The 27,542-nt window shown below is 39.0% G+C and overlaps 1 protein-coding gene across 3 annotated transcripts in view; it reads right to left on the minus strand.

Annotated features, from left to right (window-relative positions):
• Window positions 1-1,685: 1,685 nt before the first annotated feature.
• BASP1 (brain abundant membrane attached signal protein 1) overlaps window positions 1,686-27,542 on the minus strand; it is a 50,894-nt gene continuing 25,037 nt past the window's right edge. For all 3 annotated transcript variants that reach the window (XM_039714869.1, XM_039714871.1, XM_039714870.1), the window contains exon 2: window positions 1,686-3,312. In XM_039714869.1, coding sequence (XP_039570803.1) covers window positions 2,572-3,303 — 732 coding nt within the window. In that variant the 5' untranslated portion in view covers window positions 3,304-3,312 and the 3' untranslated portion in view covers window positions 1,686-2,571. The remainder of the gene's footprint in view (window positions 3,313-27,542) is intronic.

A 27,542-nucleotide genomic window follows, 5' to 3' on the forward strand; every position in this document is an offset into this window, starting at 1 on the left:
TGATTATAATGCAGAAAAAAAAATGTCTTGGAGATGAGACACTGGACTGAAGAAAAGCAAGCCTCCAGGCTCTCACTTCTTCTCATGGCTCTTCTGGCAAGCAATATGCATCACATTTCTATTAACCACATATGTTTAGTTCATAACCTCTTTGAACAGAGATTGTTTCTTTCCTTGTGTATGTAGGTATAGAATAACAGCATTTTGGAGCAGTGGCCTGGGCCAGAATGCTTTTTAACCATCAGCTGTACATTAAGAAATTTAGCAACTAAGAAAAAACCAATTTTGCAGGCCTGTCTATTAATAAAAATATTTAAAACATCATACAGCAACTTTTCTTTTTTATTCTTTGAGAGTACTGATATTTGAAGTGCACTGATCTTTGGCTGTGCTGACTCTCAGTTTCCCAAACACAAGTGTATATTTCTTTGACCATATGCCATTGATTTCCAGCCATGTGGAGCACATTTCTTTGCAGCATTGACCCTGTTGGGATGAAACTGCCATCAGCAAGCAGGTTAGGAGAACAAGAGCACGTGTGGTGAGATTGCTGTCCACAGCTGCAGAGGCTGCTGGGTTTGGATACAGCTGTGGAGCACAGGGGTATTTTTAATTACCTCAAATAATTTAAGTAAGACTGCATTCAGCATCACATTAAGGATGCAAAATCTTCACGGCGGTGCAAGAATTCATGGAGATGAATGACCTGATCTAAACCAAACTGAACTATTCCTGCCTGTTCCAGTAAGCTTCTCCCAGGTGCACAGCTGCATAACAATATTGCCAGCATGGTATGGGAAGTTTGTATTTCTGAAAAAAAATTAGTATTAGTATTATGCAAGTCTGTAGAGTGAATCATCCTCACTGCATGGAGAGAAAGTATTTGACATAATTTATACCAATTTAAACACCATTTTCCTTATTTACTAAATACAAGCCTGCTCAGTCCTTTGGTATGTGTACCAGCTGTGTTTCTATTTACTACTGCCCACTTCTTTCAGAACTTCTGCTCTGCCTAAAAGTTTACTAATAGGCGGGCCAAACATGCTGCTTTAACTGGTTTGTGAATCCCAGGCTCTGCCCTGAAATCATTGTCCGTATCCACCGATGACACCACTCAGCAGAAAGTGAAATTACTCAGCTGTTCTGTTGAATAATAATGAAGCAAGTAGGCAAAATTGGTGAAAAAATGTTTATGCTGGGCTAAACTCTACTCAGTCATGCAAGATTATCCATATTTGAAATACACAGGACTGGCCTTTTGTGGCAGCAGTTGTTTATATCCTACACAATAGTAATGGGGAAAAGAACAAAGTGAAATACTTTAATAGGACTGGGATTGAAATTAATTGCCTCATTTTAAAAGATCAGTTTATCAAATCCACTGTCTTAGTCCCAATTAAAACACTGTCAGCATGCCTGTGGCTCTTCAAAATAGCAAGACAGCATTTTTCACATGTTAAGGCAGGCAAAAGCCATTTTTACTTTGTCTGGGATAAAACATATATGAAATGCACTTCTCATTGGCCACTTCTTCCAGCCTCACCTGAGAACACTTGTGGCTGTTGGAGAATGACTATTTATATGCAAGTAAACACCCCAGACATAATACCTCTTGTCTAAGAACCTCCTTTGCCTAGTTCTCAAGGGGTGAAAGTGAAGATTTAATCAGTCTTTACACTTATATATTTTTTAAATTATTTAACTTTTATTACTGTTGCACCATTTATACAATTACATATAATTTCAATGCATCCATTGTACATTTTGTTTTTTCATTTGTTTTCCAATGAGTGTGTGTTGGTGTCTGTGACACAGAATGGAAGAGAAACTGGAACTGCAATGAACGCAGACTTTTTCATTTCCACTGACCAATAAACAGAACTACAGGTGCACCCAACCACGGACATGCATTAACTCGTCATGAGAAATCTAGGTAGGCTAAGTAGGATGAGAATGCTTTTTACTCCCAAAAAATATTTGGAGAGGAAGAATTGGAGGATTGGCATTGAGAAATATGTGGACAGCTAAGTGGGTTTTGTCTGAAAGTTGGCATTCATCCACTGCATAAAAAAAATATCAAAATAAGAAAGGCTGTAAATAAAAAAAAAAAAAAAAAACACAGAAAATACTGCTTTCATAAAGATCTGATTGCCTTGGCACAAACCTAGTGGGCAGAATCAAACGCATCACTCCCAAACCCCATTACAGAACAAAAAGAAGATTTTGATACACTGGTGGAGTGCATTTACAGCAGTTCAGATACAAAAGATGTGCTGTACTTTCAGACATCCATTTATTTATTTATTTATTTTAATCCAGGACTTGTGTCAAGTTGGCAGAAAGTATATTAGATATTTCCCCACAAAAATACTATTTGGATTCTCCCCCCTCCCTCCCTCCCAACTTGATGGGACATCCTTTTCACTTTTTCTCTCTCTTTTTTTTTTTCTCCTTCTTTTCTGGGCAATACACATTTGCTATTTCAGATCTGAAACGAGTTAGTATAGCTGAAAAAATAAAAAAAAGACACAGGTTGTTTTAAGTGGTTGTTTCAACAGGCTGTCCAATTTAATCTTGCACTGCTATGGTTTGATCCGAATTAGTCGCTGGAACTTCAGAAGGTTTCACTTCCTCTGGAGGGGCTGCAGGGTCCGAGGCCTTAGCAGTCGAACTAGGTGCTGCTGTTGCCGCGGGCTCCTTGGAAGAGGGCGCAGCCTCGTTGCTGCTAGGTTTTGAGTCTGAAGCTGGGGCCACTTCACTTTTAGTTTCTTGGGCTGCAGGCGCTGCGGGAGCCTCAGTCTTTTTGGCTTCCCCTTCCTCTTTGCTCTTGTCATCTGCTTTACTGGGAGCTGTGGCTTCTGAAGGCTGGGAAGCTTTTGCATCGGTGCTAGGCTCAGAGGGTTTGGGTGCTTCGCTACTGGCAGCAGGAGCAGAGGCAGCAGTCGGCTCCTCTTGCTTGGGTGCCTGTTCGGTGTTCTTCTGTGGCTCTACTTTTGCATCGACAACAGCCTCTGACTTCTCAGGTTCTGTTTTCTGGGTTTCTTCCTGGGTCACTGTTTTCTCCTTCTCTCCTTCTTTTTCTTCCGTCTTATTGGCAGTGACCTGAGTATCCTTTTCTCCCTTCTCCTCCTTGTTGTTCTCCTTCACTTCTGTGGTCTCTGTGGTTTTCTGGGCATCCTCAGCCTCCTTTTGAGTCTCCTCTTCCTCAGTTGCTGCTCCTTCAGCCTTCTTGTCTTTGTCTTTAGCTTTTTCATCATTGACACTGTATCCCTTCTTCTTCTTGCTCAGTTTGCCTCCCATGTTGGAGCTCTGTAACAGAAAAGACAAAGGGGTTGATTACACAAAGCCCAGTATTCACCACTGAGAGAATGAGCAGAGTGCAAAGGAAAAATTGATTCTGGTTCCTGAAAAGGAGTCCACATGAGGTTTGGTAAGATGTTGCCAGCTGAATGTACTGATGCTGCAGAGCCCCACTGCCACTGAGCTTACGTCCTGCTCAGCCCTGCAGAATTTCAGTCAGAAAACACCCTTCTGCCACCTCCCCTTACAGACAGTCCTGCAAACACCTCTAACCCTGGTTACAGTTCAGTGGGGAGGAAGGGGACAGAGTAGCAAGAAGTACCAGGACGATGTAGGACTAACATACAACCACAATCTTCTGTGGCCTGAGAAAGACTGGAAGTAGAAAAAAGACAAATTTATATTCAGGCTGGGAATGAACTAAATTTGGCTGCCAATTGTGGCATCCACCCCTGGTTAAACACAAAGTCCACCATCACTTTAGCAAAGACTCTGAACCAACTTTTCATTAAGGTTTGGAGAAATCAAAGGTAGCCTAGAGTCAGAGAGAAGACTAACACAGAAGACTGCATCTACTCCCTACACCTCACAGCCTGTTACCCTCATGGCCAGTTTTCCTTGGATATACAGCCTTTGTTGGTACCAGGGGCCAGAAGCATGTGCTTCCCTCACCCGCAGGGATGTAGGCACCCACATCCAGCTGCCCCAGAAGCAGGAACAGCTCCCACTCACAGAGTCCCACCCAGCTTTGCAGCTTCCACAGGGATTGCCTACCCAAAGCCCTGCATTCCCACACTCAGCAGGATGGGAGACACAGAGCCTGAGGCACAGCAAGACCACTCCATAAGACAAAAGAAACAAATACGGGTACTTCTGACCACAAGCTTACACGTGGCACGTGATGTGATGCAACATAAAATGGGAGAAGAGAAGGGCACATTTGTGCCTCTGATCCAGTTTTCAAGCAATAACTGCTCAGCTATTTAAAAGAAGTTGACCACGTGTATAACCATATCAGTATTTATATAGCCTTTATGTGGGAGTCTTAACTAAGAATACACAAAATCTTTCACAGTACTTCAAAGCAAACTTTGTCTATAAAAACAGAAGACATAGATATATTGGGTCATTGTCGAAAACAAAAACCTCTATGAATGGAGAAAAATTACACTCTCGGTATTAAAGGTATTTAATTCATGATTAATGAAAGGTTAAGAAAAATATTTCTGTGTTTTCTACTATTTGAAAATAGGAAACAGTGACTTTTCTCAAAGAACTGTCAAACAAATGTTTAATGTAAGGACTTCTCCAAGGGAGATGAATCATTCTAATTTTCCATTTTGCACAGGTAGATATAATTATAGGCTGTATTTTTTTTCACACACTTGCTAAAACTGTGAATACAAACCAGTAAAAATCCATATGATTGCTCATAGCAGGCTGAATATAAAGTAATATTACATACAACTAAGAACTAGCTGCCTCTCAGTAGATTATCTGCTACCACAGATACAAGCCCCAGGCAGAGCCCAACAGCAAAATATCCACACACCCTGGGCAAAACTGAGATATCATGGTCAGCAGAGATCTTTCTAACTTCAGCTTTCAAAAAGAGAGTAACAATTTGCAAATACTGTTGAAAGGTTATCACACAACCCTGCAAAATGGTAATGTGATGTTACTGAAACACTGCTTTATTGTCTGAAATTTTACGGTAACAGCAATAAAAGGATTAACTTCCACAGAGTCACAGCTGAGCAATCTAATCTCTACCTTCATGACAGAGTTATCAGGTTTTTAGGTATTTAGGGCAGGCTGTGGACATTAGTTCATTATCTGACAAACAAATAGTCTTCTAGATTATTGTTTATGTGCAGTTACAACTCAATATTGTGGCAGGGCATTTGCAAGTCAGCCAGATTGGAGATTTATATTGAAATTATGTGTGTATCCCAATTCGTAATCTCTAATTAAGCCTTTATTTGTTTTCCAGCAAAGTCCAGGTACAGTGAGCCTAATTTCATTTGTTGTGTCTTCTGTATTTTTCAAGATTTTGCTATTTCATGGATAGTACTAACACACCACAATTTATATTTATTTCCACAACAATTCTTCGACCTCAGATACAGTTGGATACAGAATGTCTATGCCAAAGGACCTTTAAAAATTAGAGAAGCATGCATACGAGAAATGTGCTCCCAAGCTAAGAAAAGAAACATTCACTGCCTTTGCTTGGAGATACAATGTGAAATCTCTGTGTCTCAATTGGCACCAGGGCCAGCTATCCCAAGGTACTGGAGCAGGAGATGGGGAAGAGGTTCAGAGACTACCATTGTGGTCTATTAGCAAATATTTCCGCTTACAAATGGACTGTCATCTTCCATCAGAGTTTCAACTACTTTACAACAGAATAAATTCCCTCCTTGGGACACTGAATCTCATATCTCCCCGTTAAAAAGCTGCCTAGACCATCGTGGTAACAGCTGTGCCAGGCTATGATGCAAAAGCAGAGCAATCATTGGGGTCATCACCCAGGTAGTAATGCTACAAAGTCCCTTTTTCCCCAGATCTGATTTACAAATATTCTTCCTGTTCCCAGTCTTCTGATAACACATCTGGGCTTCCCTGCAACCTTTTTTAGAAACAGCTCCACATGCTCCACTTGTTCAAACAGATTCTGGTCTTGTCCCTGTCCCAGCCTGAAGCACAGCTCTGAACCACCCAGTGCAGACTCTAAAGGTGTAGCAGACACAAACCAGGTTGTATTTTAAAATTACAACCCCCTGTACCCGCAAGAAGACCAGCATGTGAACCATAACACCTAAGCATCTCTGTGATTGTGCTGGATATTGTTGCAGGGATAATCCTGCCTGGTACTAAATGAAAGTGGATCTCAGTGAAATGTCTCCCAAGTGAAGCAAAGTGCAGAAAGTCATTGAGATGCGAATTTGTACAATGTTAAATCCACTCTGTTTTACTACCTACATGTTAACACTTAAAAAGAGACAGACATCTTTCCCACCCCCCACCAAGGGACTAAATTATGAAAAAAGAAAAATAAAGGGGATGCACCCTCTATCCCAGTGAGGCCCTGGCTGAGGTCCTGGCTTCACTGCTCAGTCTCTTCCTTTACCCCTGCCCCTCCCTAAACCCATAATCACTGCATTCACCTTGTGAATGAGGGACCCAGGATCAAAGTTTGCCTACAACTGTTGACCACTGTTTAGAGGCTGAACCCCAGTAGGTCTTCAGTTTTTTTCACTTCCACTGACAGGTACAGGTTTTCAGCTAGCTTGAGCAGCTGCCGGCTAAACATAATGCTCTCTGTAGCAAGTCCCAAATGAAGATCCTTGAGAATTTTGGTGCTAAGCACCATTGCTATAAAATGGCACAGCATTTGATGTCTGTGCCTCCTTACTGCTGGAAAGAAAAGGGTCTAGAGAAAGAGTCCAGAATCCGATTTTATATAAGAAATTGCAACTTAGCAGTAATTTTCAGGGAACTTTGGTCAACAACTCTGCAGAGCAGTAATTCAGAATAGTGAGGGAAAATACAACACTTGGAAGCTGTCTGCTTCCCAGGCTGGTCAATATACTCTGTATTGCTGTTCTTATGGAAAAAGAAATCAATCCAGAGATCACTGTGTCTGCCTGTAGAACAGGAGCAAGGATTTCTTCAATTTCTAGAAGCTGTTATACATTTTGCACATCCTGAAGTTTCCATTCTCCTTCGGGAAGCAGGAACAGAACCAGCATAGTTATCTTCCTTTTTGTATAGTAGAAATAATCTCTGTGGTGGATTATTTAGATGAAAACATTTCGGGTTTTAAATTTCCCTGTTTGTGATAATCAGGACTCAAAAATTCAATGTCCATAAGACCATAACGCAAGAGGAGGAAGAACTCATAAAACATTTCAAATTCTCCATCTGAAGAGTCATAGACACGAGTCCCTGGAACATGGGCAGCACACATTTGTACTGTTTGTAAAAAGAACTATTATCTGGAAGTTTATACTTCAGATTTTTCTTCTATATTGAAAAAGTCTCTAGAGTCAGACTTTTACTATCTCTTTAGTCAGTAAAGGTTTGTCTGCCCAATTAGTTTTATGTGTTTATAAACTTCTAAACATTTCTTTCAGCAGAGGCTTTCACACACCAATAAAGAGTCTGACTATTACAGGACCGGGTTTGCTATCACCCTCCCTCACAGTATTGTGAGCAGGGCAACAGGAAAGGACAAAGTCACAGATTGCACCTGATGTTACCTCAGTCTGATTGCCAAAGCCAAACTTCCAAAGCTCCTGTTCGACTGCGTGCAAAGCATCAGGAGTTCAGTCCATTGCCAGAAAAACCAGTTCAGGAAGACAATAGGTACCTTCTGAAATTCCACTGCCTCCAGCGCAGGGCAGGCACGTGCTGTGGGTCAGGCCAAAGTAGCCCTTGCACAAGCCTGTTCCCAGGCATGAGTTATCTCACACTGCCTGCAGACAAAAATGCACATCCCTCCCAAGGCAGAGTTTCGACACTCCAAATCAAATGAAATACCAATCCCAGAAACTGCCCCATCCCCCAGGTGCTGAAAAGAAATAGAAAGATCTTGAATAAACCATTACATCTCTGTAGCCCTACACTTTCATTTACAAAAAAAAAAAGGGGGGCAAAAAGTTTTTATTAAGGGATACATATGGAAACTGAAAGAAACAAGGGGTATGCAAATGCTGTTTTTGAAAGATTTTCTGAAATTTTTATGAAAGAAAAACACCCAAAACATACTTCTTCTCAAAATACGAAAAATAATTCCATGCTCCTCGTTACACTTACACACACTCAAGAGACATTCCTCTCCTTCCCAGGTCAATCAGTTTTCCAGGTTAACATTAGAAAATGTCTGTTAGCATAACCTTAGATACTATTAGACTTGCTAGCTTTGTTTTTTAGCTACAAAGCCGTGTTTTTCTGTTCTTTCTCCATTATCTTCACTCACACTTTGTTTCATCTGTTTTTACTTGGAATTAGCAGAACGGAAATGCTAGGTCTCGTTCAGGTTCAAGCCTCTTCAAACGTCAGAATCAGTGACCTTTTCTTTTCTTTTCTTTTCTTTTCTTTTCTTTTCTTTTCTTTTCTTTTCTTTTCTTTTCTTTTCTTTTCTTTTCTTTTCTTTTCTTTTCTTTTCTTTTCTTTTCTTTCTTTTCTTTTCTTCTTTTTTCTTCCTTACCCTACCCTACCTTATCCTCTTTTTTTATGTTACTTGTGCTTCAGAGCAGTGATGGGAAACAGCTCTTCCACAGTCAGGCAGGCTGGTGTGAGGGTGGCAGAAGGACACACACCCTTGGCCATCTCTCCCTTCTGAGGAGATGCTGGGTTGGGACAAAGCTGTGCCAGGAGAGGCAGAGCACACCATGGAAATCTGCACCTGTGGGGCTGTGAGCATCACCTGCACGGATCCCAGAGCAGCAAGGTGCTTGGACATGAGGTGCACACAAAAAAGTATGACCTGGTTGTTCCTTAGCACCATGCAATTTTGTGCATTTTGTGCTGAGACACAATAACAAACTGGGAACATCTCAGCTTGGCACTTGTGGTGTTTTCTTCATGGACCACAGATAATCTTTAATCCCTCCCTCAACATGTGCACAGTCCTGTAACTACTGCATCTCCTTTCCTTCTTCCAAAGCCTTGTAAATCTCTCAGCAAAGGAGTATAGAGTAAAAGAACAGTGACTGCTTAAAACACAGAAATTATGCTCATCTGATATCCTAACCACAATCTTAAAATAAGCCAATTTCAATTTTGGGACCTATCTGTTTTCTTTTAAAACTCAGACAATAAAGGAATTCTAGGAAGTAATACTGCCCAGTTCAAGTGCTTAATTCTCAGCCAGATGCCAATTTCAATTTTGGGACCTGTTTTCTTTTAAAACTCAGACAATAAAGGAATTCTAGGAAGTAATACTGCCCAGTTCAAGTGCTTAATTCTCAGCCAGATTTCAGTTCTAGTTCCCTCTGGTGAGCAGCAGAATATATTGAATGCAAATTTCTTAAAAAAAAAAAGGAACGTCAATTTTTATACTACTTTAAATTTCTCAGGGACATGTACACAACACAAAAATGGGAAGCATGATTTTTAATATGAGCCATTTTTTATTAATATACCTAAATTATTATTGTTGATATTATACAACAATTATAGTAACTTAAGCTACACTAAAAGATGATATAAAATTATCTCTGTCTATTTAAGAACTCGTACATGAAAATCTGCTTCATTTGAGAAGCACAATTTATAGTAATACAGCAAGTTATTAAAAAAGCTAACAATCACGTGATAATTTTTCAGAGAGCAAATTAAAAAATTGTACCTGAGATACTGCTAAGATTTATGTGACTGTGGTCAGAGGTGTGTATTAATTAATCAATTAGGAACCAAATTTTTCAAGAACGGATGAAGAGTGATGTCAGCAGTTTCATAACAGGTAAAGGTATTGCCAGAACTATCAATTCATAAAGCATCAACTGAAAACACAAGCACTTCACACATGTAATCCATCATTGCACCCTATGTGTAAAAAAGGTAGCTAACTAGGCAGAATTCCTGAATAAAAGTAAAAGTTGTCCATTATTTGATCAAAGAGTGATGAAGATTTTATAGGTTACTTTGAAAGCCACTGTTGGAAACTCTTGACTTGCATCCTCCTGACTTGGAGTGCCCTACAGATGGAGAACCTGGGTGCACAGCAGTGACTGAAGATCCACTGCTGAGCCTGACTGTGGTCAGACAGCAGCACTCCCTTTGCTGTAGGAGGGTCTGTGGGAACAAGGGCATGACAGAACTGCCTTGTGCAGCCTGTGTGTGTCACTCCATGAGAGCCACTTGACTGAAGTACTGACCTGCGTGCTGCAGTCACTCAGTGGGAGCAGGTTCCCAAATATAAAACACCTCATTTCCAAATGCACAAGTAGCCTCTCCAGCTACAGAGCCATCTTGCATAACACGTAAGCTGAAAACACAGGCCGTTCTTGTCTTCCCAAGTCAATGAGCAGCATGGAAGAAATGCTCTGCTGTGCACAAATTCCCTCCTCACTCCAGGCAAGGCTGTGCTTTGCAGGCAGAGACAACTTCTTCTGTTAGACCACCTAACAGGGAGCGAGATCACAGCACCCTATTCTCCTGAGACAATTGTCTACAACTGACACATTTTTGTGTTAGTTTTCTTCGTTATTTTCCCATTGCTGCTTTCAAAGCAGAATTGTAGTGTTTTGCTATGTGTGGGCTTTTTTCACTGATCCAACACAGTACTACTTTGCCCAGCAGTGCAGATACAACTTCCAGCACGTTCAGTTTCATCCCTGGCAGCAAATCCAAAGCTGTTTTGCATTGTGTACAACAAAAACAAGTCATGTTAAAAACTGAACAAAAAAGAAGCGGTATAAAATATATTATTTTTATAGTGCAGTGGATGTATTGCTCAGGTTTGCACTCAGTTTATCTGATGCTCTGATTGCTTAAATTAAAAATGCTGCCATCAATTTCTATTAATTTGCCTCATCTGCTCCATTCTGCCTACCAGTCTTCTTACATATTCAAGACCTATTCAAAGCATTTCTCCTATATTCAGATTAACTGCATATGTTCTCTTTGTTGAATAATAAAAGCAGCTTGCAGACATGCTCATGCAGGCACACACATGCAGCCAAAAGTCAGCCTGCCCCAGAGTGAGATCTTAATCACACTATTGTTAGGCACATGGTTGGAAGAGGAAACTCTGCTGTAAACACCTGCTTTGCAAAGACTGAAATTAACCTTACAAGAACACCTCTTGTAGAAACAGCTTACAGGATTCAAATAACCTGAAAGACTAAGCCAAGACATATAAGCATATGCTGTCTCCTTCTTTCTAAATTGCCACATCATTTTGGGCTTTGTGCATGTCTCCTCAACAGCCAGTTTAATAAATATTTTGTACTAGCCCGTTTTCTAACCTGTATCCTAGAATCAAGTTTCTAAGTAGGTAATGATAGAAATTTCAGAGGTGGTTATTACCCACATCTTTGAAGCTGTTTAGGTCCCGGGACATGCAACACTGAGGGAGAGGTGAGATTCCACACATATTATTCCAATTATGGCCAGCCACTTTCTGCCTTCCTCAAATACCTAAGACACCACCACCATGTATAATTACAAAAACACACAAGGTGATAAAAGCCTAGATAATGAGATTATTTCCTTTTAAATCATGTTTTGCTTGAATTCTGTCCCTCCAGTGCAATCCCTACCATGGATCTCAACACCACAAATATGCTTGGCTTGTAGATCCAGGAACAGTTCCTCCTTTGGGTGCCTCCAAAGACTACATTAAAAATGTAACAGTCAAATGCTAACCAGCAATGAAAACATTATCCTCCTCCACACTACAGTCCTACTGAAAGCAGTGGTAGAAGAGCAGTGGTGAGAAGATCTCATTCCTGGACTTCACACTGTTAAAGGGAAGCAAGCTTAACACCTATAGCTGATATTTTTCTAGCCTCTTCCTGAACAAAGAACAAACAGTCTGGGGAACATGAAGACAGTTGAAACTCATGTTTTCTATACTACAAAAAGAAATTATCATATGATCCTAAGTTACATGTTTTCTTCAATAGCAAAAGTTCTTGGTTACTGTTTGTATAAATAGTAAACTTTCCTGTCATTTCTTAAAATAATGGAGAGCCACATTCATATTCTGAATACAGCATTTGGGTATTTAACTAGGGAACTCTCACTAAAGAAAATTATTTATGGGGATCTATACTTACTTTTTATTTGTCTAACATTCCACACTAAAAAGACTTCTATTACTTTAGTGCCCATTTAAATGGTCAAACTAGTTTTAATCGAACTTGAAAGAGTCCTTAGAACATTAATTACAGTATGCTACAAGAAATAGCTTTGAAATATAAGATCTATCAGTTTTGCTTTGAAAATGGATTCTCCAAGTCATTGTTAAATTCTTCTTCATTTTTGTTTTCCATCTCATAGTGCTGCTTGATGAAAAAAAGCAATGGCTGTAAAAAACATTCATAAACCTGGCTGTAAGAAAGCATCCTATACCTGGGAACACAACCTTTAACAGACATAGGATAGGTCATGGCAATCCTTAGACTATGTAATTTCCTTCTTCTGTTTGCATGACACCCTCACCACAAGGAATGAAACCTCATTTAAAATTATACACCAAATCCAGTTCTCAGTTTAGTTTTTCCTTTTTAAATCTGAGCCACATGGACTGTAACACACCATTTCTGACTGCAGCACATGACTCCACAACTGCACCACTGAAAGGAGGAAAACAGGGAACCAAGACCAGCCACCACTGAATTAATGCAGCACCTGCTGCTGTTGTGCATATTGTGGTGTTCATGAGAGCACTGCAAGCTCTTACTTCCAAAATAGACAGTACTTAGTTCACCCAGCAAAACAAAACAAAAAAATAGCAATTAAAATTAAATATTTATTTTTTACTTCCTGATTCCATAACGTAACTCTTCAAGTATTTTAAGATTTAGTATTTAGTTAATATATTCTCTGCCTGATTCTATCTGTTTTAGCTCTATATTGAGCTGCAGGAATAGCTTTTCTCTCTTTTTCCTCAAAAGGAAATGATTGCACATCCACTTGATGCTCCTGAATGTACCATATTTTTGGGTTTAGACTTCAGAAGAGGTTGGTTGATTTTAAAAGAACACTGACAGCTCTTTTCTTCCAAAGAACATGCATCTACTTCAGTCACTGTTGATGTGCCAACCCTCCCAATAACCTCAGCCCTGAACACAACAACAGCATTCCTCAAAAATTAAGGCACATGCAAGAATCACAGGACAAAACCAATTTCATCCTTCAGTTAATACACAATTGCTAATGACAGTTAAATTAGTAATTGAAACATTATTCCAAAAATACCTGCAAGTCTAACATGGCATTAGAAAGCTGAGCATGCTTACGTCTTTAGGATACTGTTACACATCATGCTTCTGCTGGAATTTAACCTCCTGCAAGCAACCATCACAAAGCCTACTCACTACATCAGCAGCACTTACAGGCTATTTTATACCAACTCCCTGAAGAGCTGTTGCATTTCTTCTTGGAATAACAACTTCTGACTTTCAGTCCTGTGCACAAATTTCATTATAAACAAAAATGTTTTACTGAAGTCAAGGTATTCAAGTCAAGTCATGCCTTGCGTAACATCAAAACTACCTATAATTAAACCTGTGAGACTTTGGGCTGAATTACAAGTATTTCTCATGTTGCTAAGAAAAATTCTTCCTCGTGATCACAGTATCAGTGTCAGCAGCTTATCAGCTCTCAGCTTCTCACAGCTCTGTTGTAATTACATTTTCTAGTAAAGACGTGTTCTTTAGAACTCAGGAAAATGGAAGATGGAATGCTCAACACCTTGGAAAACTTTCTCTATTTCTGTTCCTAAGCAGTCATTTGTGCCATATACATTTTCTAGCAGACTGCAGCTTTGTCTATTATAGTAAGTTTTTTCACTTCGGTCTCTTTCACTTCCTGGTTCTCACACTAGCACAATATGCAGAGTTTTTTTTGAACCAGCATACATTAAGACAAAAGAAAATCTCACATTCCAGACTTTCTTTTTGATCTTATTTAGAATGCATGTTTAATACTGCAATTTTACTTTTTCTTCCTGCCCCTGCCCCCCACCCCCCCCAACGCCCTTCTCCTTTTTTTTAGCAAAATATTACATTCAAGCTGATTTACCAGTTTCACTTTAGCCACTGGGGGAAGTTTATCAAAATAACATGGAATGGGTACTCCAAAACCACTGAAAGAAAAGAGCATTAACCAGATAATTTTTACTTGTGTCTCATCTCTCTCCATCTTTTCCACCACTACTCATTTGCACTCCTTTAATCACTGTTAAAAATACCAAGACATCTGAGGCAATCTTTAATTAAGACTTGCAATATTCTCCAAAACCTAAGAAATGAGAGCTGTATTGGAGAACCATAGGTACACATCCATGAGCACTGTCAGTGGAGCCTTTTACATTCCTTCAGTGCCACACGACATGCTAATAAGGTGAAGCATATTCTGTATGCCAGGGGGTTGAGAGGAAACAACCACTGTTTCCTTTTTGATTTCAGTGGTGCAAGAGAACACTGGGAACAGTAGAACAAAACCAACATCTGCTAGAGAGCTTCATCTCCTGATCCAACAGGATAAAGGTCAGCTTTAAAAAATTCGCTTTAAAAACATGAAGGGTTTCTAATCATCCCAAAATAAGATCCATGGCCATGGCAGGCAGTAAGCTGTACAATGTCATGTTTAAGCTATTAGACATCAACTTGGATTCAAGACTCCCAGGCTTAGACTGATTGTCTAAATTTCTTTCTGAAATCTTCACTGACTGTACTTTCTCTTTTCTTTGTGCTTGTTTTGGTTTGGATTATATTGGGATGTCTGATCAGCTTTGCTAGAGGGAAGGTTACATAAGACCAGAGGCAAACAAGTCCATTTGGCAAGATATGAAGTGAGCAGCTAGTGCAATCCATGAATTGCACTGAGATTTATGTTCAAACCAGGAAAGACAGCAATCCAATTTAATAATTACTCAGCCAGAACCATTCCAAGCTAGCAACTACTCAAAAAGAAGAACACCATTGCAGCAGCAATGAAAACTAGAAATCAAGAAAGATGATCAGATGCATATCTCCTCTCGATAAAATAGCCTAGTTTACATTTCCATTTAAGTATCTGTAGAAAACCTGTCCATAAGAACTATCAAATTTAAACTCACTAAATGAAAGCAAAAATAACTTTGCAGCAATGGCTGTGGAGTTGGATGCCCTCTTCCACCCCCTCACCTGAGCATTAGCTTGCATTTTATGTCAATGAATTTAGTTATACCTAATATGGCCACAATTCATTTCTAGCAGTTCAGAATCCATACCAACTGTCTTTGATGACATAGCTCTTAGATGCACCTCCATCAAGGCTGTATGTTGGCCACTTTGCAGTTTTGCAAAGTATCATACCATATACCAGAAATGCCCATATGCTATTTATAGAGAATTCTTACAGTCATTCCTCAGTTTAAGAACATTTCAGCCCATGACTATGTGAAAAATTATTTATTCTAACCAAAGAAGGTAAGCAGACATCAATATAAAGTATAACCGAGCTATTTCAGGATTTAAATGAGAGAAGTCTATCAAAGCAATGGAGATTTCAGAAATATGGAAAATTGGTTTTCATGTTTCAAGACAGAGCCATAAATAAAAAGCAAAATACCACCAGAAAGGTTCTGCTAGCTGTTTCAGCACTAATATATTTTAGTAGTAGCCCATGTTTCAAACCAGCACTGCATCTCCAGTTCTCTGTCCCCCATACTAGCAGATGCATGGAACCCATCTGTGCCCCAGGAAGCCCATGTTGTAGAAGTAAGAGGATATAAATTCATTTTAATTCCATTAACAGAACACAGCTGCTACAACTCCCAACAGTAACTGGCTTTTCCAGAGGCTTTTTATAATCAGTTCTGGGAGGTGAGGTAGCAGTGGTCAGACTGGCCAACACTTCAGTTTGGGGATTTTTTCTCTTTCTGCCCTAGCAGGTCAGCTGGTGGGACAGGGCCCCTGCATTCCCCTGAGAGATGTCATCAAGAAATGTGAACTGAGTAAATGCCTCTGCCCTGCTGCCTCAGCTCTGCCTCCCAGAGTTTGGCAATTCATTTTCTTGGGCACTGGGGAGAGGGAGCTGCATTTCATGAACTTCAAGATGTTGGCTGTCAGGAGCCAAGGCATAGAGCTCTGCAGAAATCATGTTCACAGTTCTGCTCACTGCAGTTTTCTGGGTAATCCTCCCCATATGCACAAGCTGAACACCAAATTCACACATCCTAAACAAGGGGGCTGGGTTGAAATATGATTCAAGCACATTAAAGTCTCTTATCCATATTTGGAAATATTACTTTCAAAGGTCTCATGCTATCCCAAAAAAATGCCAAGTGAGCCGGTTTTAAGAAATATGCCACAAGAAACACCTAACTATTTTAAGAATCTTTACAACCCCAAATATATTCATTTCAGTCTCTTGCCTACCTCTATCTCTTGCTTTCTGTATTTCTTTTATTTTTAGCCACAGGTAACTGGTAAGCAATACCACAAGTAAGGTTATTCTATGGTTTACACATAAACAAAAAACCCCCGCTTTTTTTGCAGAAATGCCCAATTTCCCTGTCCACTTTCAGCTCAGCAATTCTTCACTACAAGTGGACAAATCTTCTATTTAAGTATTTACTAGCTTTTACAACGTGGTGATTAAAAAGAAGTTTCCTTTTCAAATTCTTCTCTGTGTGAATATATGAGTCTAAAATGTTTAGATTCTTTTATGTTGCTTGCCAATGACTTCAAACTCTGCTTGTCATAAACTTCTCCTCACAGGATCTGACATGAGCCACTTCATTCCAAAACGGAAATCAGATACAGAAGGAATTATCCTCTTTACTCAGGACAAGTTAGATAAGTAATGCAAAAGTACAACCACCCCATCACATTTTCCCTAAAATCACAATATGCTCATTTACAGCAGGAGGCATCTGATTCTCAGAAGGTGAAAGAGCCTCTGGGACCTGTCATAGTACAAAAGTGTACCATTGTAAAAATGACAGATGAGATCTTCCCTTTAAAGCAGACATATATCACTGCACTAAAACCCTAACACATCACTAAGTCATAAGATTACCTCTTCCCCTCTTTCTATTTTCAGGGATCCACAGCAGCCTGGGGTTGGAGGAGGCAAGAACCCAAAACCTATTCAATCTTTCCCAGTTGCTCTTGTGTGGAAGGCCATCTAACTTTCAGTCCAACTTTCCCATTTGCAAAATGGGATAATATCCCTTCCCATCCTCAGAAAAGCTCTGCCTGATGCCAGTAGGTGCTGTAAGGGCTTGGGCTATTTCTCCTTGTTTTAAAAAGCAAGCCCATCCCATATGACTCCTTCACCCCAATTCTCTGTTAGAGAAGGCTGTTTTTCTGCATGTTGGCACTGTACTGAATTGCTCTCTTTGAAGCTTCCCACTGTACACCATATATGAGAACAGCATAATAAGCAAGTCACTCACGGTGATTTTACAATACTATGCCAATATGCAGTTGTAAAGCATCTCTGACCAATTTCAGGTATTTCTTAAAAATCCTTCTGGAACCAAGATCCTTCACATTTATGCCTCTAGGCTGAGAACATCTGTACATGGACATTTTGATTTATAGTTCCAAATATGCACATTTTGCTCAGTTATGGTTGACTTACTGAGAAGAATTTTTTCTCAAGCTAAGAAAGCTCAGGTGTATCCAGCTGGATGAAGATATAGCTACTGCTTGGCAGCCATCTTAGTGCTTTATTGAAGACAGATGTAAGAAAGCAAAGCCATTTTTTCTTAAACAGAAAATTTTGAATCTTTGAAAAACAACCATAAGCCCTTTTTAATCTGCTTTCATTATGTTTCTGGGCATTGGACACATTCTGGTCACTGCTATATTCCTTTTATGTTTATCAACTAGATGCATGTCTCTGTTAAAACTACATCCCTTTTAGGAGTGATTATTCAAATTTGAACAGATACAAGAGGAAGTTCTAAATTGGTTCACTAACTTTCCAAGACCTTTTTAAAGATTACACAAGTTCAAAAATTCTGAGTTATATTTGTCACATTCTGCAGAAGCTTCCTTTCCTACCCACAGATCTGAGCTGTAGCAATTACATTATTACAGTTATAGAAAGTAATGAAAATCGGAAGTGTCTTTCTTTAAAGTGTGATTAAGCATCAAGAAGACACAGCAACATGGCACTGCTGGAGATGATATTCAACAGAGCAGGATATGAAAGGATCATCTGAAAGAAATGGCAGAAATTAGGGATTTGAAGGGTGACAAATTTAGATACATTCCCCTTTATCATGGCGCTCAAACTCATTTCTAATCTGGAATTTCAGAAGTCTTGGTAAGTAAATCAAGATCAGCAGTAAAAATTTGACCATGTCAGTATCAAGGGAATAAAGAACGGCCTCACAGCTCTCAGTGCTTAGCACCTGCACTGAGGGACAGACAGCTACAAAGGACTGCAGGCCAGGCTCAGTGTCACAAACTGAAGTTGTGAACCACTAACTTTGTACATTTTGACTTCTTTTTTTTTTCAATATGAGTATATTATGTGGCACTGAGGCATGGTTTAGTGCTGAACTTTGCAGTGGTGGGTTAAGTGCTGGACTCAATGATCTTAGAGGTCTTTTCCAGCCTAAATGTTTCTATGTTTCTACAGGTTATTTCAGAACATTTACATTACATAACCACAAGTCTTTTAAAAACATACTTTCCATGTAAAAAAGTTCAAAAGTTACAAAGGGAGAAAGAAAAAAATTGAGGCACTTTTTTTTTTCCTTTAAAACTAAAAGAAAACTACTTTCATTATCATATTTGTCAGAGACCAGTCAGGAAAATATTCATGTGCCAAGAAACATTCTAGCCTGAGAAAGAAGAGACCTTATGTAAATGAATAATATGGGATCCTAACCAAATGACACTCAGCTTCATATTTACTCAGTTTCTATGAACTCTCATATTTGTAAATTGACAGCTCATAATTTTATCATATACTCCAAGCATTTAAAGCATCAGCTCTAGAACAGATTACAAAAAAATCTAGATTTGACTTCTAACCTTGGATTAAGCAAGAAAAGTCTTGAAAGAGTCCTAAACCATAAGGCAGTTTTTGTCTCATTATTTCTTACAACTTCATTCACCATAATTAATTTTAAATGTTTATGCCTGGGAATACTGCATGCTTGCAAGAAAGGTATGTGAGACATTCATTTTAAAAATGGATGCCAATTTATTTCAATCATTCATACTTTTTAGGCTGGTATTCAGAACAGTTCAAGAAACACAAGAGTCCGTTAAATTTATTTTTAAATTCGTGTGAGTGTTCTTAACTTGCTTTGTTCTGGCAAGTTAACTCTACATATTCAGAAGCCAAGATATGCAGCACCATTTGAAATAAACCTAATAAAGGACTGTATAACAAGGCCATAGAGAAGACAGAAGAATTTGAGATGGAAAGTAGAGAACTGAGTCTCTGGTAACTAGCTTGCCAGGAGTACTGAGATGGGAGTCTGTCAAAGTCACCACAGGTAGAGAAAGAAGATATCTCCAGACCTTTTCCTTTTCAAACTTACACATAAAATACAAAATTGCCCTAAAAATATTAAATTAACCTTATAAAATCGAGACAAATTTTGTCATTTACAAGCTAGATATAATGAATCACTGTAAGACAATCTATGCCATTAACTCTCCAGCTACTGAGCGTTCTGATATAAATGTCTTTGCTCGTTTGCACATTACTGATATTTTTATTTTTGGTGCTCTTGAGAGGTTTTCCAGCTGAAACACTATAACAATAATAGGATTTTATTTATTTTATTTATAGAATTTAGTTATTCCACTAATGAAAGCATGGAAATTTTACCTGGCTGCCTATTAGGCCATTTCAACTGTTTTTCCTGGATATTTTTGAACATCTTTTTTTGCATCTTATCCTTATTTTTAGAAACCAGCAAACAAATATTTGCTATTAGAAAAGATTAAATGAGCAGTTCTAAAACTTGTTCAGAGTAATGTGGTAATTCAGTCATAAATCAGTGTGCAATTTCAGTATTGCTGAAGAGACAGGGGCTTCCTCACATTTTTTTAAGTTCCAGATTTTATTTGCAGGGGTTGCACTTTCAAAAATCAGTTGAGGGGTCTTGAGAGTTTTTCTCTATGATCTTTTCCTCAAAGATAACTACAGATAGTGCAAAGCAAGAACTCAGTCTTTAAAAAATGCCGTCATTCTTAAGAATCATTTTATCGTTTGACTCAACTACAATAAAAATACTTAGAAATGCTAAACAAAAGTGATCTGCCATGAATGTTCATAATTCAGTACTCAAATAAGTATTAAAAAACTAGGTTTTATACTTAGGAAGGTAGACTTTAACTGGGATCTTAGATCACATCTACATCACATACTAGTACAAATCTCAGTTTAAAAAAACAGTAAGACATAGAAAGATTCCAGCACTGTCTGCTTGTTCTACGCATGAAGTTAGTAGCTGGAGCAAAGAATACTTAACTAGAGGCTCAAGCCAGTTGGCTTTGTTGGACCAAAAATTCAACAATTCTTTTTAAAAATCAAGCGTTCCATATGCGGCCCAACCGTATGACATCTACAGTTACTCAAATGCAGGGCTCAGTTGCCAGAAACATGCTCATACTAGCAAGCAGCAGCTGGAAAACATTAGTCTCAATGGCAAACCTGGGTGAATATCAGTATCTGCAAGCGAATAGCCAGAGAAAAGAAATATTGCAGCTACGCATGACCACCTGCCTATACAGATTGAAAGCAATTAAGTCCCTTCTCAGCTGAGTGTCACTCTCCTCAGATCACTATAATGACTTTCTAACAGTGTTTAGAAAGTTAGTGGAAGCAAATTTTTTTAATTTGCAAGATACACCACCATTTCTGCACTGTAAATTGCTGAGATTTTCAGCCTCCCCTTGACTAGCACCTCAGCACGATGCTGGGTAGCAGAATGCACCACAGAGCCTATGAAAGCTCAGCACATGGAATTAAGCATGTGGAACAAAAGACTCAATGCTCAGCTGCAAAAACATTCAACAATTAATTAAATATTTAACTACAGAAGGATGAAATTAAAAGCCTGAGTTTCCATTAGCCCTCTGTAACTCTACCTTGGACTTATGTCTAAGAAAATATAAAGGTCTGTCATCCCTCATGTGACATGATTAATCACTTTACAGCTCTGTTAATAAGTAGACAGGAGAAGAGAGCAACAGGAGAACAACTTTGTGCACGTACCAATTTTCTGTATTAAAAAAGAGAGACATTAGACCACAATTGCAATTAAAGCTGCCAGGAAACAAAGTCTGGAATTTGTAAAGAGGTAATAATATCTGAGAAAAGAGTGGGTTTTTTCCCCTTCCCTTGGTACTAGAAAGGAAGTAGAGGAAAAAAATAAAAGAACAAAAGAGTAAATGTTAAACATTACCACTCTCCATTCCCATTCAGATGTGGGGACTTCACTGAGCCTGTCAGTCTGCACTTATTTTGAATCAATGGTTACCCACCGAAAATAGGAATGCATCACTGAAATGTTTGTTTTCCCTTTAACACCTCATATGGAAATCTTGCAGCTCTGAAAGTGTCCATGCTCCACTGCTGATCTTGCTAAGGTTTGAGAGACCACCAGCACTCCAGGGCTCTGTGCAGATTTATAAGCACTATGGGATGAATAAAAAATCACGGCTATAAACAATGATGTCTACATGAAGACACTTCCCTAGAATTATTGTATGAACACCTCCAAGCCATACTATTGTTCTTGGAGCATGATGTTGCTGGGAGGTTTCTGTGGCACTAAGGAGACACATTTCTTTCAGATATTAGCATAAATTTGATAGTATAGGTTCATGGAGGCTAATATTCCTGCTAACCTAAATCCTCCTAAATTTTCAACTCTGCTTTAAATACAAAAAGAAAATAAAATATACACTGTCCTACCACACCTTTTCCCCCTGAGAAGACACAGGACTTTGCATCTCATCTGGATTTGGTATCATGAGGTCACACTGCATAGGAGACCTAGAAGCCTGAACAACCTATACTTAGCAAATGCATTCCATGCAAATGGGACTTACAAATGTTAAGTAGTTCTTTCATTCCAGGCTATGTTTTAACTCTTTTCTACAGCAGTGTTATAGATCTCAAAATTATGAAGGCATTAAGGCACTAATCTGGACATTGCAAGCAGTTAACAAGGAAAGCTCTTAGGTAGAATCTGCAAGTTAAAGGTACAGAGGAAAGTTAAACCACAGATTTAAACTAAGTCTACTAGCCAGAACATAAGGTATTGAAGCATGAGTTATGATTGTAATTCAGAAAATTCAGTCTATAATATTGTCCATACTGAGCATGGTCTAATAGGAAATGTTAAGCAAACAATGCCAGGAGAAGGTTGCTAAACTGGTCCTTATGCTTTTCTGATAATTCAAATGTTATGTAAGTATTTCACAAATGGCAGACATCTCTGCAGCCCTCAGGATTAACAGTCATTTTAGGATGCCACTGATTATTTTTGAGGTCAAGCTGTGTAAATGTTAAAGAGTGAAACTGCTTTTACATCCAACAGAGTTTGCAAAAGAAGGAGAAAGGACAAAAGGATGACCTTTTCCCCTCAGAACATTTCTGAAGAAAGGATGTCTTTTAGCTTTTAAGTGGATATTGGAAAATGGCAGGTCACCTCCCTCTCACTGTCTTTCCTCTGTTTTTTTACCATGTTCCTCACTGCAGAAATATCCAGAAAATTATTCTAGCAGGCAAGGTAGTGTGGACCGTCACACAGAGAAGGCAAGATGTGTTCTTTCCTAACCAAAAACCCAAATCAGCTTTTATACAGGGTCAGTATGGCTCATATTATTCTCTATAGCCACGACAGAACATCTCAGCTTCAAGCTGTCCTGTGCATGTTCAGCACAGGATGTGGCCCATATTCCTTTTCCTGATGCCATTTACATCTTCCTACTTCCTCTGCACTGGCATGTAGCAAAAGAGCCCATGAAAAGCAGGAATTGCCAGACGTAAATGCACACTTTTACTTTGCAAGGGAGAGAAGGAGAGGGTCAAAAGAGAGACTAAAAAACTGGACAAAAGGATATATAAGAAATCTATCCTTCACGTGTTTGAAAAGAGCAAGAATATGCTAACACAAGATGAGCTTTCATCCATTTTTCCATGGGATCTTGGCAAACAAAAAGTTCTCCCCACCCATAAGTGGGAGCTAGATATACTAGCTGTTATACACAGGTGTAAGATGATGCTCTGGACTAGATGAGAAAGGTACAGCATTAGCTAAACATCAAAACAGCAAACCAGCAAAGAACAAAAGCTCTCTCAGACCAGTAGCAGCAGCTCCAGCAATGGAGCTCAGCATCTGTTTGGGCACAAGGCTGGCTCGTCCAAGTGCCTGGTGTCACCAGGGAAGTGGCACAGTTTGAATGCACAAGGCTAGGACCAGCAAGGCACCATGTGAAATCCACACAAAGTGTACAGGGAAAAGTGTTCTACATAACCCATTCTTTGTAAATGGTTGTTCAGTGAACTTGGGTTGGGATGTAGGGCTGACCCAGGGACCTGAGCAATCTACATTTGCCGTAACATTCTGCAGAAATGGGGCATGACATTGTTAAATTGTTTGATAAAATCCTTACTTTCAGTTTAATCTAAAGCAGATAGAAAACAGTAGAGTTACTTGGCAACATTTTTTTAAGAGATAGATGAAATTAGAGGCAATCATCTACATCTCTAAAACTACTTTTATAACTGTTCATATTCCTATAGTTGCATAAACTTCATTTATATGCTGGAAGTGATTTCTGTGCATGTTTTCTGTGATAAGCAGGGATAATAAACAACAGTCTTCTGTTCTTCACTGTCACCTTCTGCTGTATGTCACATTTTGGTCTGTACAGTACCTTCCATAATTTACCCTCCTCTTTTACTTACAGTGCCCCTTCACTTTTATAAAACCGCTGTCAAGATCTTCAGTAACAAAGAAATTCCCAAATTCTCTCACTCTCAAGCATCTTCCTGTCTACTACACTGCTTACAATGTCAGAGTGGTATTCTGTGGAACAAGGCTGCCTTAAGAGTATAGCTGCCACTATCTATTGACACAGGACACTTTAAAATGAGAATGTAGTAAGAGACAGAGTTCAAGAATTGTGCACCCAGTCCAGCTGGAGAACATACAAACATCTTACAACTGTCTCATTAAATGAGTTCAGGGAAAGGGCATTGCTAAAAATGAAGAACAAATGTCTTGATTTACAGATCTACAGAGCATTTGCTGCAGCACATTAAACAGCAACAGAGGTTGTTTTTAATTCAGCCTCTTTCTCTGAGAAGCACATAATGACACCACATCACTGCTGCTAAGGAAGAGCCCAGAAACAACATGTACAGTGTAAGTCATCTGCGCTACCTTTTATTTAAATCCCATACCAGTAGAAGGTGATGATGGCAGAATGGTACAAAATATTGCTGCAGTTACTAAAATCAGACCCTTCGATCCTTGCCCTCCCTTCCTGACCGCTGCCTGTTCAGCAGCCAGGACATGCTCTCAATGACCACCAAGTTGCTCAAATGCACTGTATGCCACCACATTTAAGGGACACAAACTCATGCATATAAGCAGTAGGATAGAAGATCAGAGATTCGCACATTCATATTTTCACATAGGGATGTATAAATCAGAATACTGATTTATACAGCAATAACCAGCTGGTGCACAGCAATCATACTGATTGTTGCATAAAGGCACTTTGTTGTCTGCAGTGTGCACATACCTCTGTGAAAGAGCTCTGTGTCAGGGCAATTGCTTCTGAACTGCTACTCCACTCTTCCCAAAGATGCCTAAGCAACTTCCCACACATGTTTTATTTCTCTCTTACTGCGAAAGGCCATGCAGCACAGGGCACATAGCCCAGATCCCACTTGGGTGGATGTGAAGCATTGGCAAATGCATCTGCCATGGTGAAACCAAGTCAACATGTTCATGACTAATTTAAAAGTGAGCTGCTTGGATTTGGGATTTTGGGAGAGGGGCAGCAGCTCATTTCTTTTAGGCACAGCATTAGTTAAATTTCTGCAGCTAAGCAGACAATCAGAAAAAGACTCACAGGATTATAAGGATCATGTATCCATGGTGATTTTAATAAGAAATCTTACTTGCAGTAGAATAGATAGAAGCAAGAAACAGAATCAGGCTTCACGGATGATTTATTTTAGTTCATCTCCTAGGAAGTAGAATGTTACTGGTTTGATTTGAAGCCAAAAATTGTAAGCCTGGATCAAGTTCCTGAGGTTCAAACTCAACTATATTCCACTCTCAAAAACCAGGACACTGTGGCTGTCTTTATCTTGAATATACCAGTTCTCTTTGATAAGTTGCTTATAATGTACTAAGCCAAGTTTTGACAGAGTCATGCTGTGAACATTAATTTCATCAACATAAGTATCTTACTTTAACTGCCCTGTTTCTTTTCCTGTAGCTTTCTGACAGAGCAATATTTATGGTTCCTTCTGTTCCTTCCCAAGGCCACCAACATTTAAGAGCGCTCAGGTAAAGCAGCCTAAAAGAGATATACCTAATATTATTAGGTCTATCAGGAAAGATATAGAAGGAAAGAGCCAGGAAAGAGCAAGAGTCTTGCTGGATATGTCAGGATGATCTGTAGGGGGAAAAAAATGCTAAACAGTTACAATTTTCATTTGTATTTATATTTAAATTACAGTATTGCAACTCCTTGCAGCTGATTGCAACATTTTCTGAAACAAGTCCACTGTTTCTGGTTATTTTGACAAGCTTGTCCATCAAGCATTTTTTAAATGCTCACTACCACCATATTCCCCAAGATTCAGCAGTATATTTGGACGCGCAATACCCATGGGATTCTGTGACTGAACTGTCCAACTGCAGGTGTGTCCTGAGCAGTGAAGCTATTTGTGATGCTATTCTATGCACATTGGGTTTCCCTGTTGTCTACAGCTATATTTTACTCAGTGTCCTTGCTCAGTCAAAAAAGTAGAATTTGATGGAAAGTCTTGTAAGAATACAGAGAAAAGAGACCTGTTTGCATTGAGACTGACTCTGTAGGGGGGGAGATGCCATGGTTAGAATTGCAGGTTTGAATGAGCTAAGACTGGAATAGAAATTATGTTAAGACTTCTGAGGAAAGGACTCTGACAAATGGCAAACCAGCAATGAAATGTTTGCATTCCTTTTACAAGGTGCAATAGCTCTGTTCCCATAGCTACTGTATGTTGAGATGGATGATGTAGCTACAGCAACAGAGCCAACATCCATGTTCAGTGTAAAATTCCTAACTCATTACTTAATCCTTCTTTTACCTCCCTGCAAACTTCTAAAAGAGGAAAAAAGATAGGATTATCTTGTTCTTTGAATTAATTAAAACTTCATAAAAATATTAGAATTAAAAGATCCACTGCAGACAGCTGGTGCTAGAACATGCCTCCCTGACACAAATTGCCTCATCCCATGATTCCCCTCTCCACACTGACTGAAGTCCATTGCTTTTTTGCTAAAAGAGATCTGTCTCTTCCTTCCTCAATGGGTGATGTTTGGCAGTCTGCAGCTCCTCCAGGTCCCACAATATTCAAGTGCAGCACAGTCACTAATAAACCAATCCTTCCATTGGGTATATTTGGTTGTTTCTTATCTCCCACCACCCACTATGATTTTGAAGATAAACTTCCAGTCAGAAATTCTGCACTTTTTCATAGCAATTATTTGCTTCCACTTAACAGTGCTAGTTCCTCTCATAAAAAGGGAAATATTACATCAAGTACAGAAGGTGTTGTTTAAAGCAGACTTTTACATTTCAGCATGTTGTTTGCCATATGATTGCCAACTGGATAACGTTTGGCAAGACAAGGTCATATTTTGTTATATATATGTACAACTAAACAGAAAATAGTTTAAATTTTAACGCCGTATATTTATTTCTGCTTTAATACTACAATTCAAGCCTCACCAAAAACAAGGAATCTCTTCTAGGGGGATTTACACGGGGTCCTTAAGAGGAATAAACAGCACAAGCCTTGATTTCCTAAGGAAATCAAATATACAAATATACAAATATACAAAAATATGCCTTATCATTGCAAAATGCCAATGTGAAAATACCAGCAAAAGCCAGCACCCTGAGGTCTACCTAATTTTGCTTCAATGTTCTATTTCAAACTGCATTTTTTTCTAAGCTACATAATCTTAGTCAAGTGGTCAGTCTTTGCTAGAACTCTAAAAGGATTAAGCAACACTTAAGCACTGATTTAGCATAAATTAATCTGTAACTGTTGATTAGAAGAGGAGTAAAGCAGTTTTATTTTAGTCAACCTTAGAATATTCTCAATTAGAAAAAAAAATCCTCACTGTTTAGAAATAATCTCACAAGAGTCCATAAGGCAGCAGATTCTCAGTATAAATATTTAAACTTTTAATAACAAGATGTTTACACAAGCTCATAAATCCATGTGTGGCACAACTACCCAGCATCTACACTGACGTTGCTAATTTTGGTTCGTCTGGACAGAAGGAAGGC

Source organism: Passer montanus, unplaced genomic scaffold, assembly GCF_014805655.1.
Source record: "Passer montanus isolate IOZ18808 unplaced genomic scaffold, ASM1480565v1 scaffold31, whole genome shotgun sequence".
NCBI lineage: Eukaryota > Metazoa > Chordata > Aves > Passeriformes > Passeridae > Passer > Passer montanus.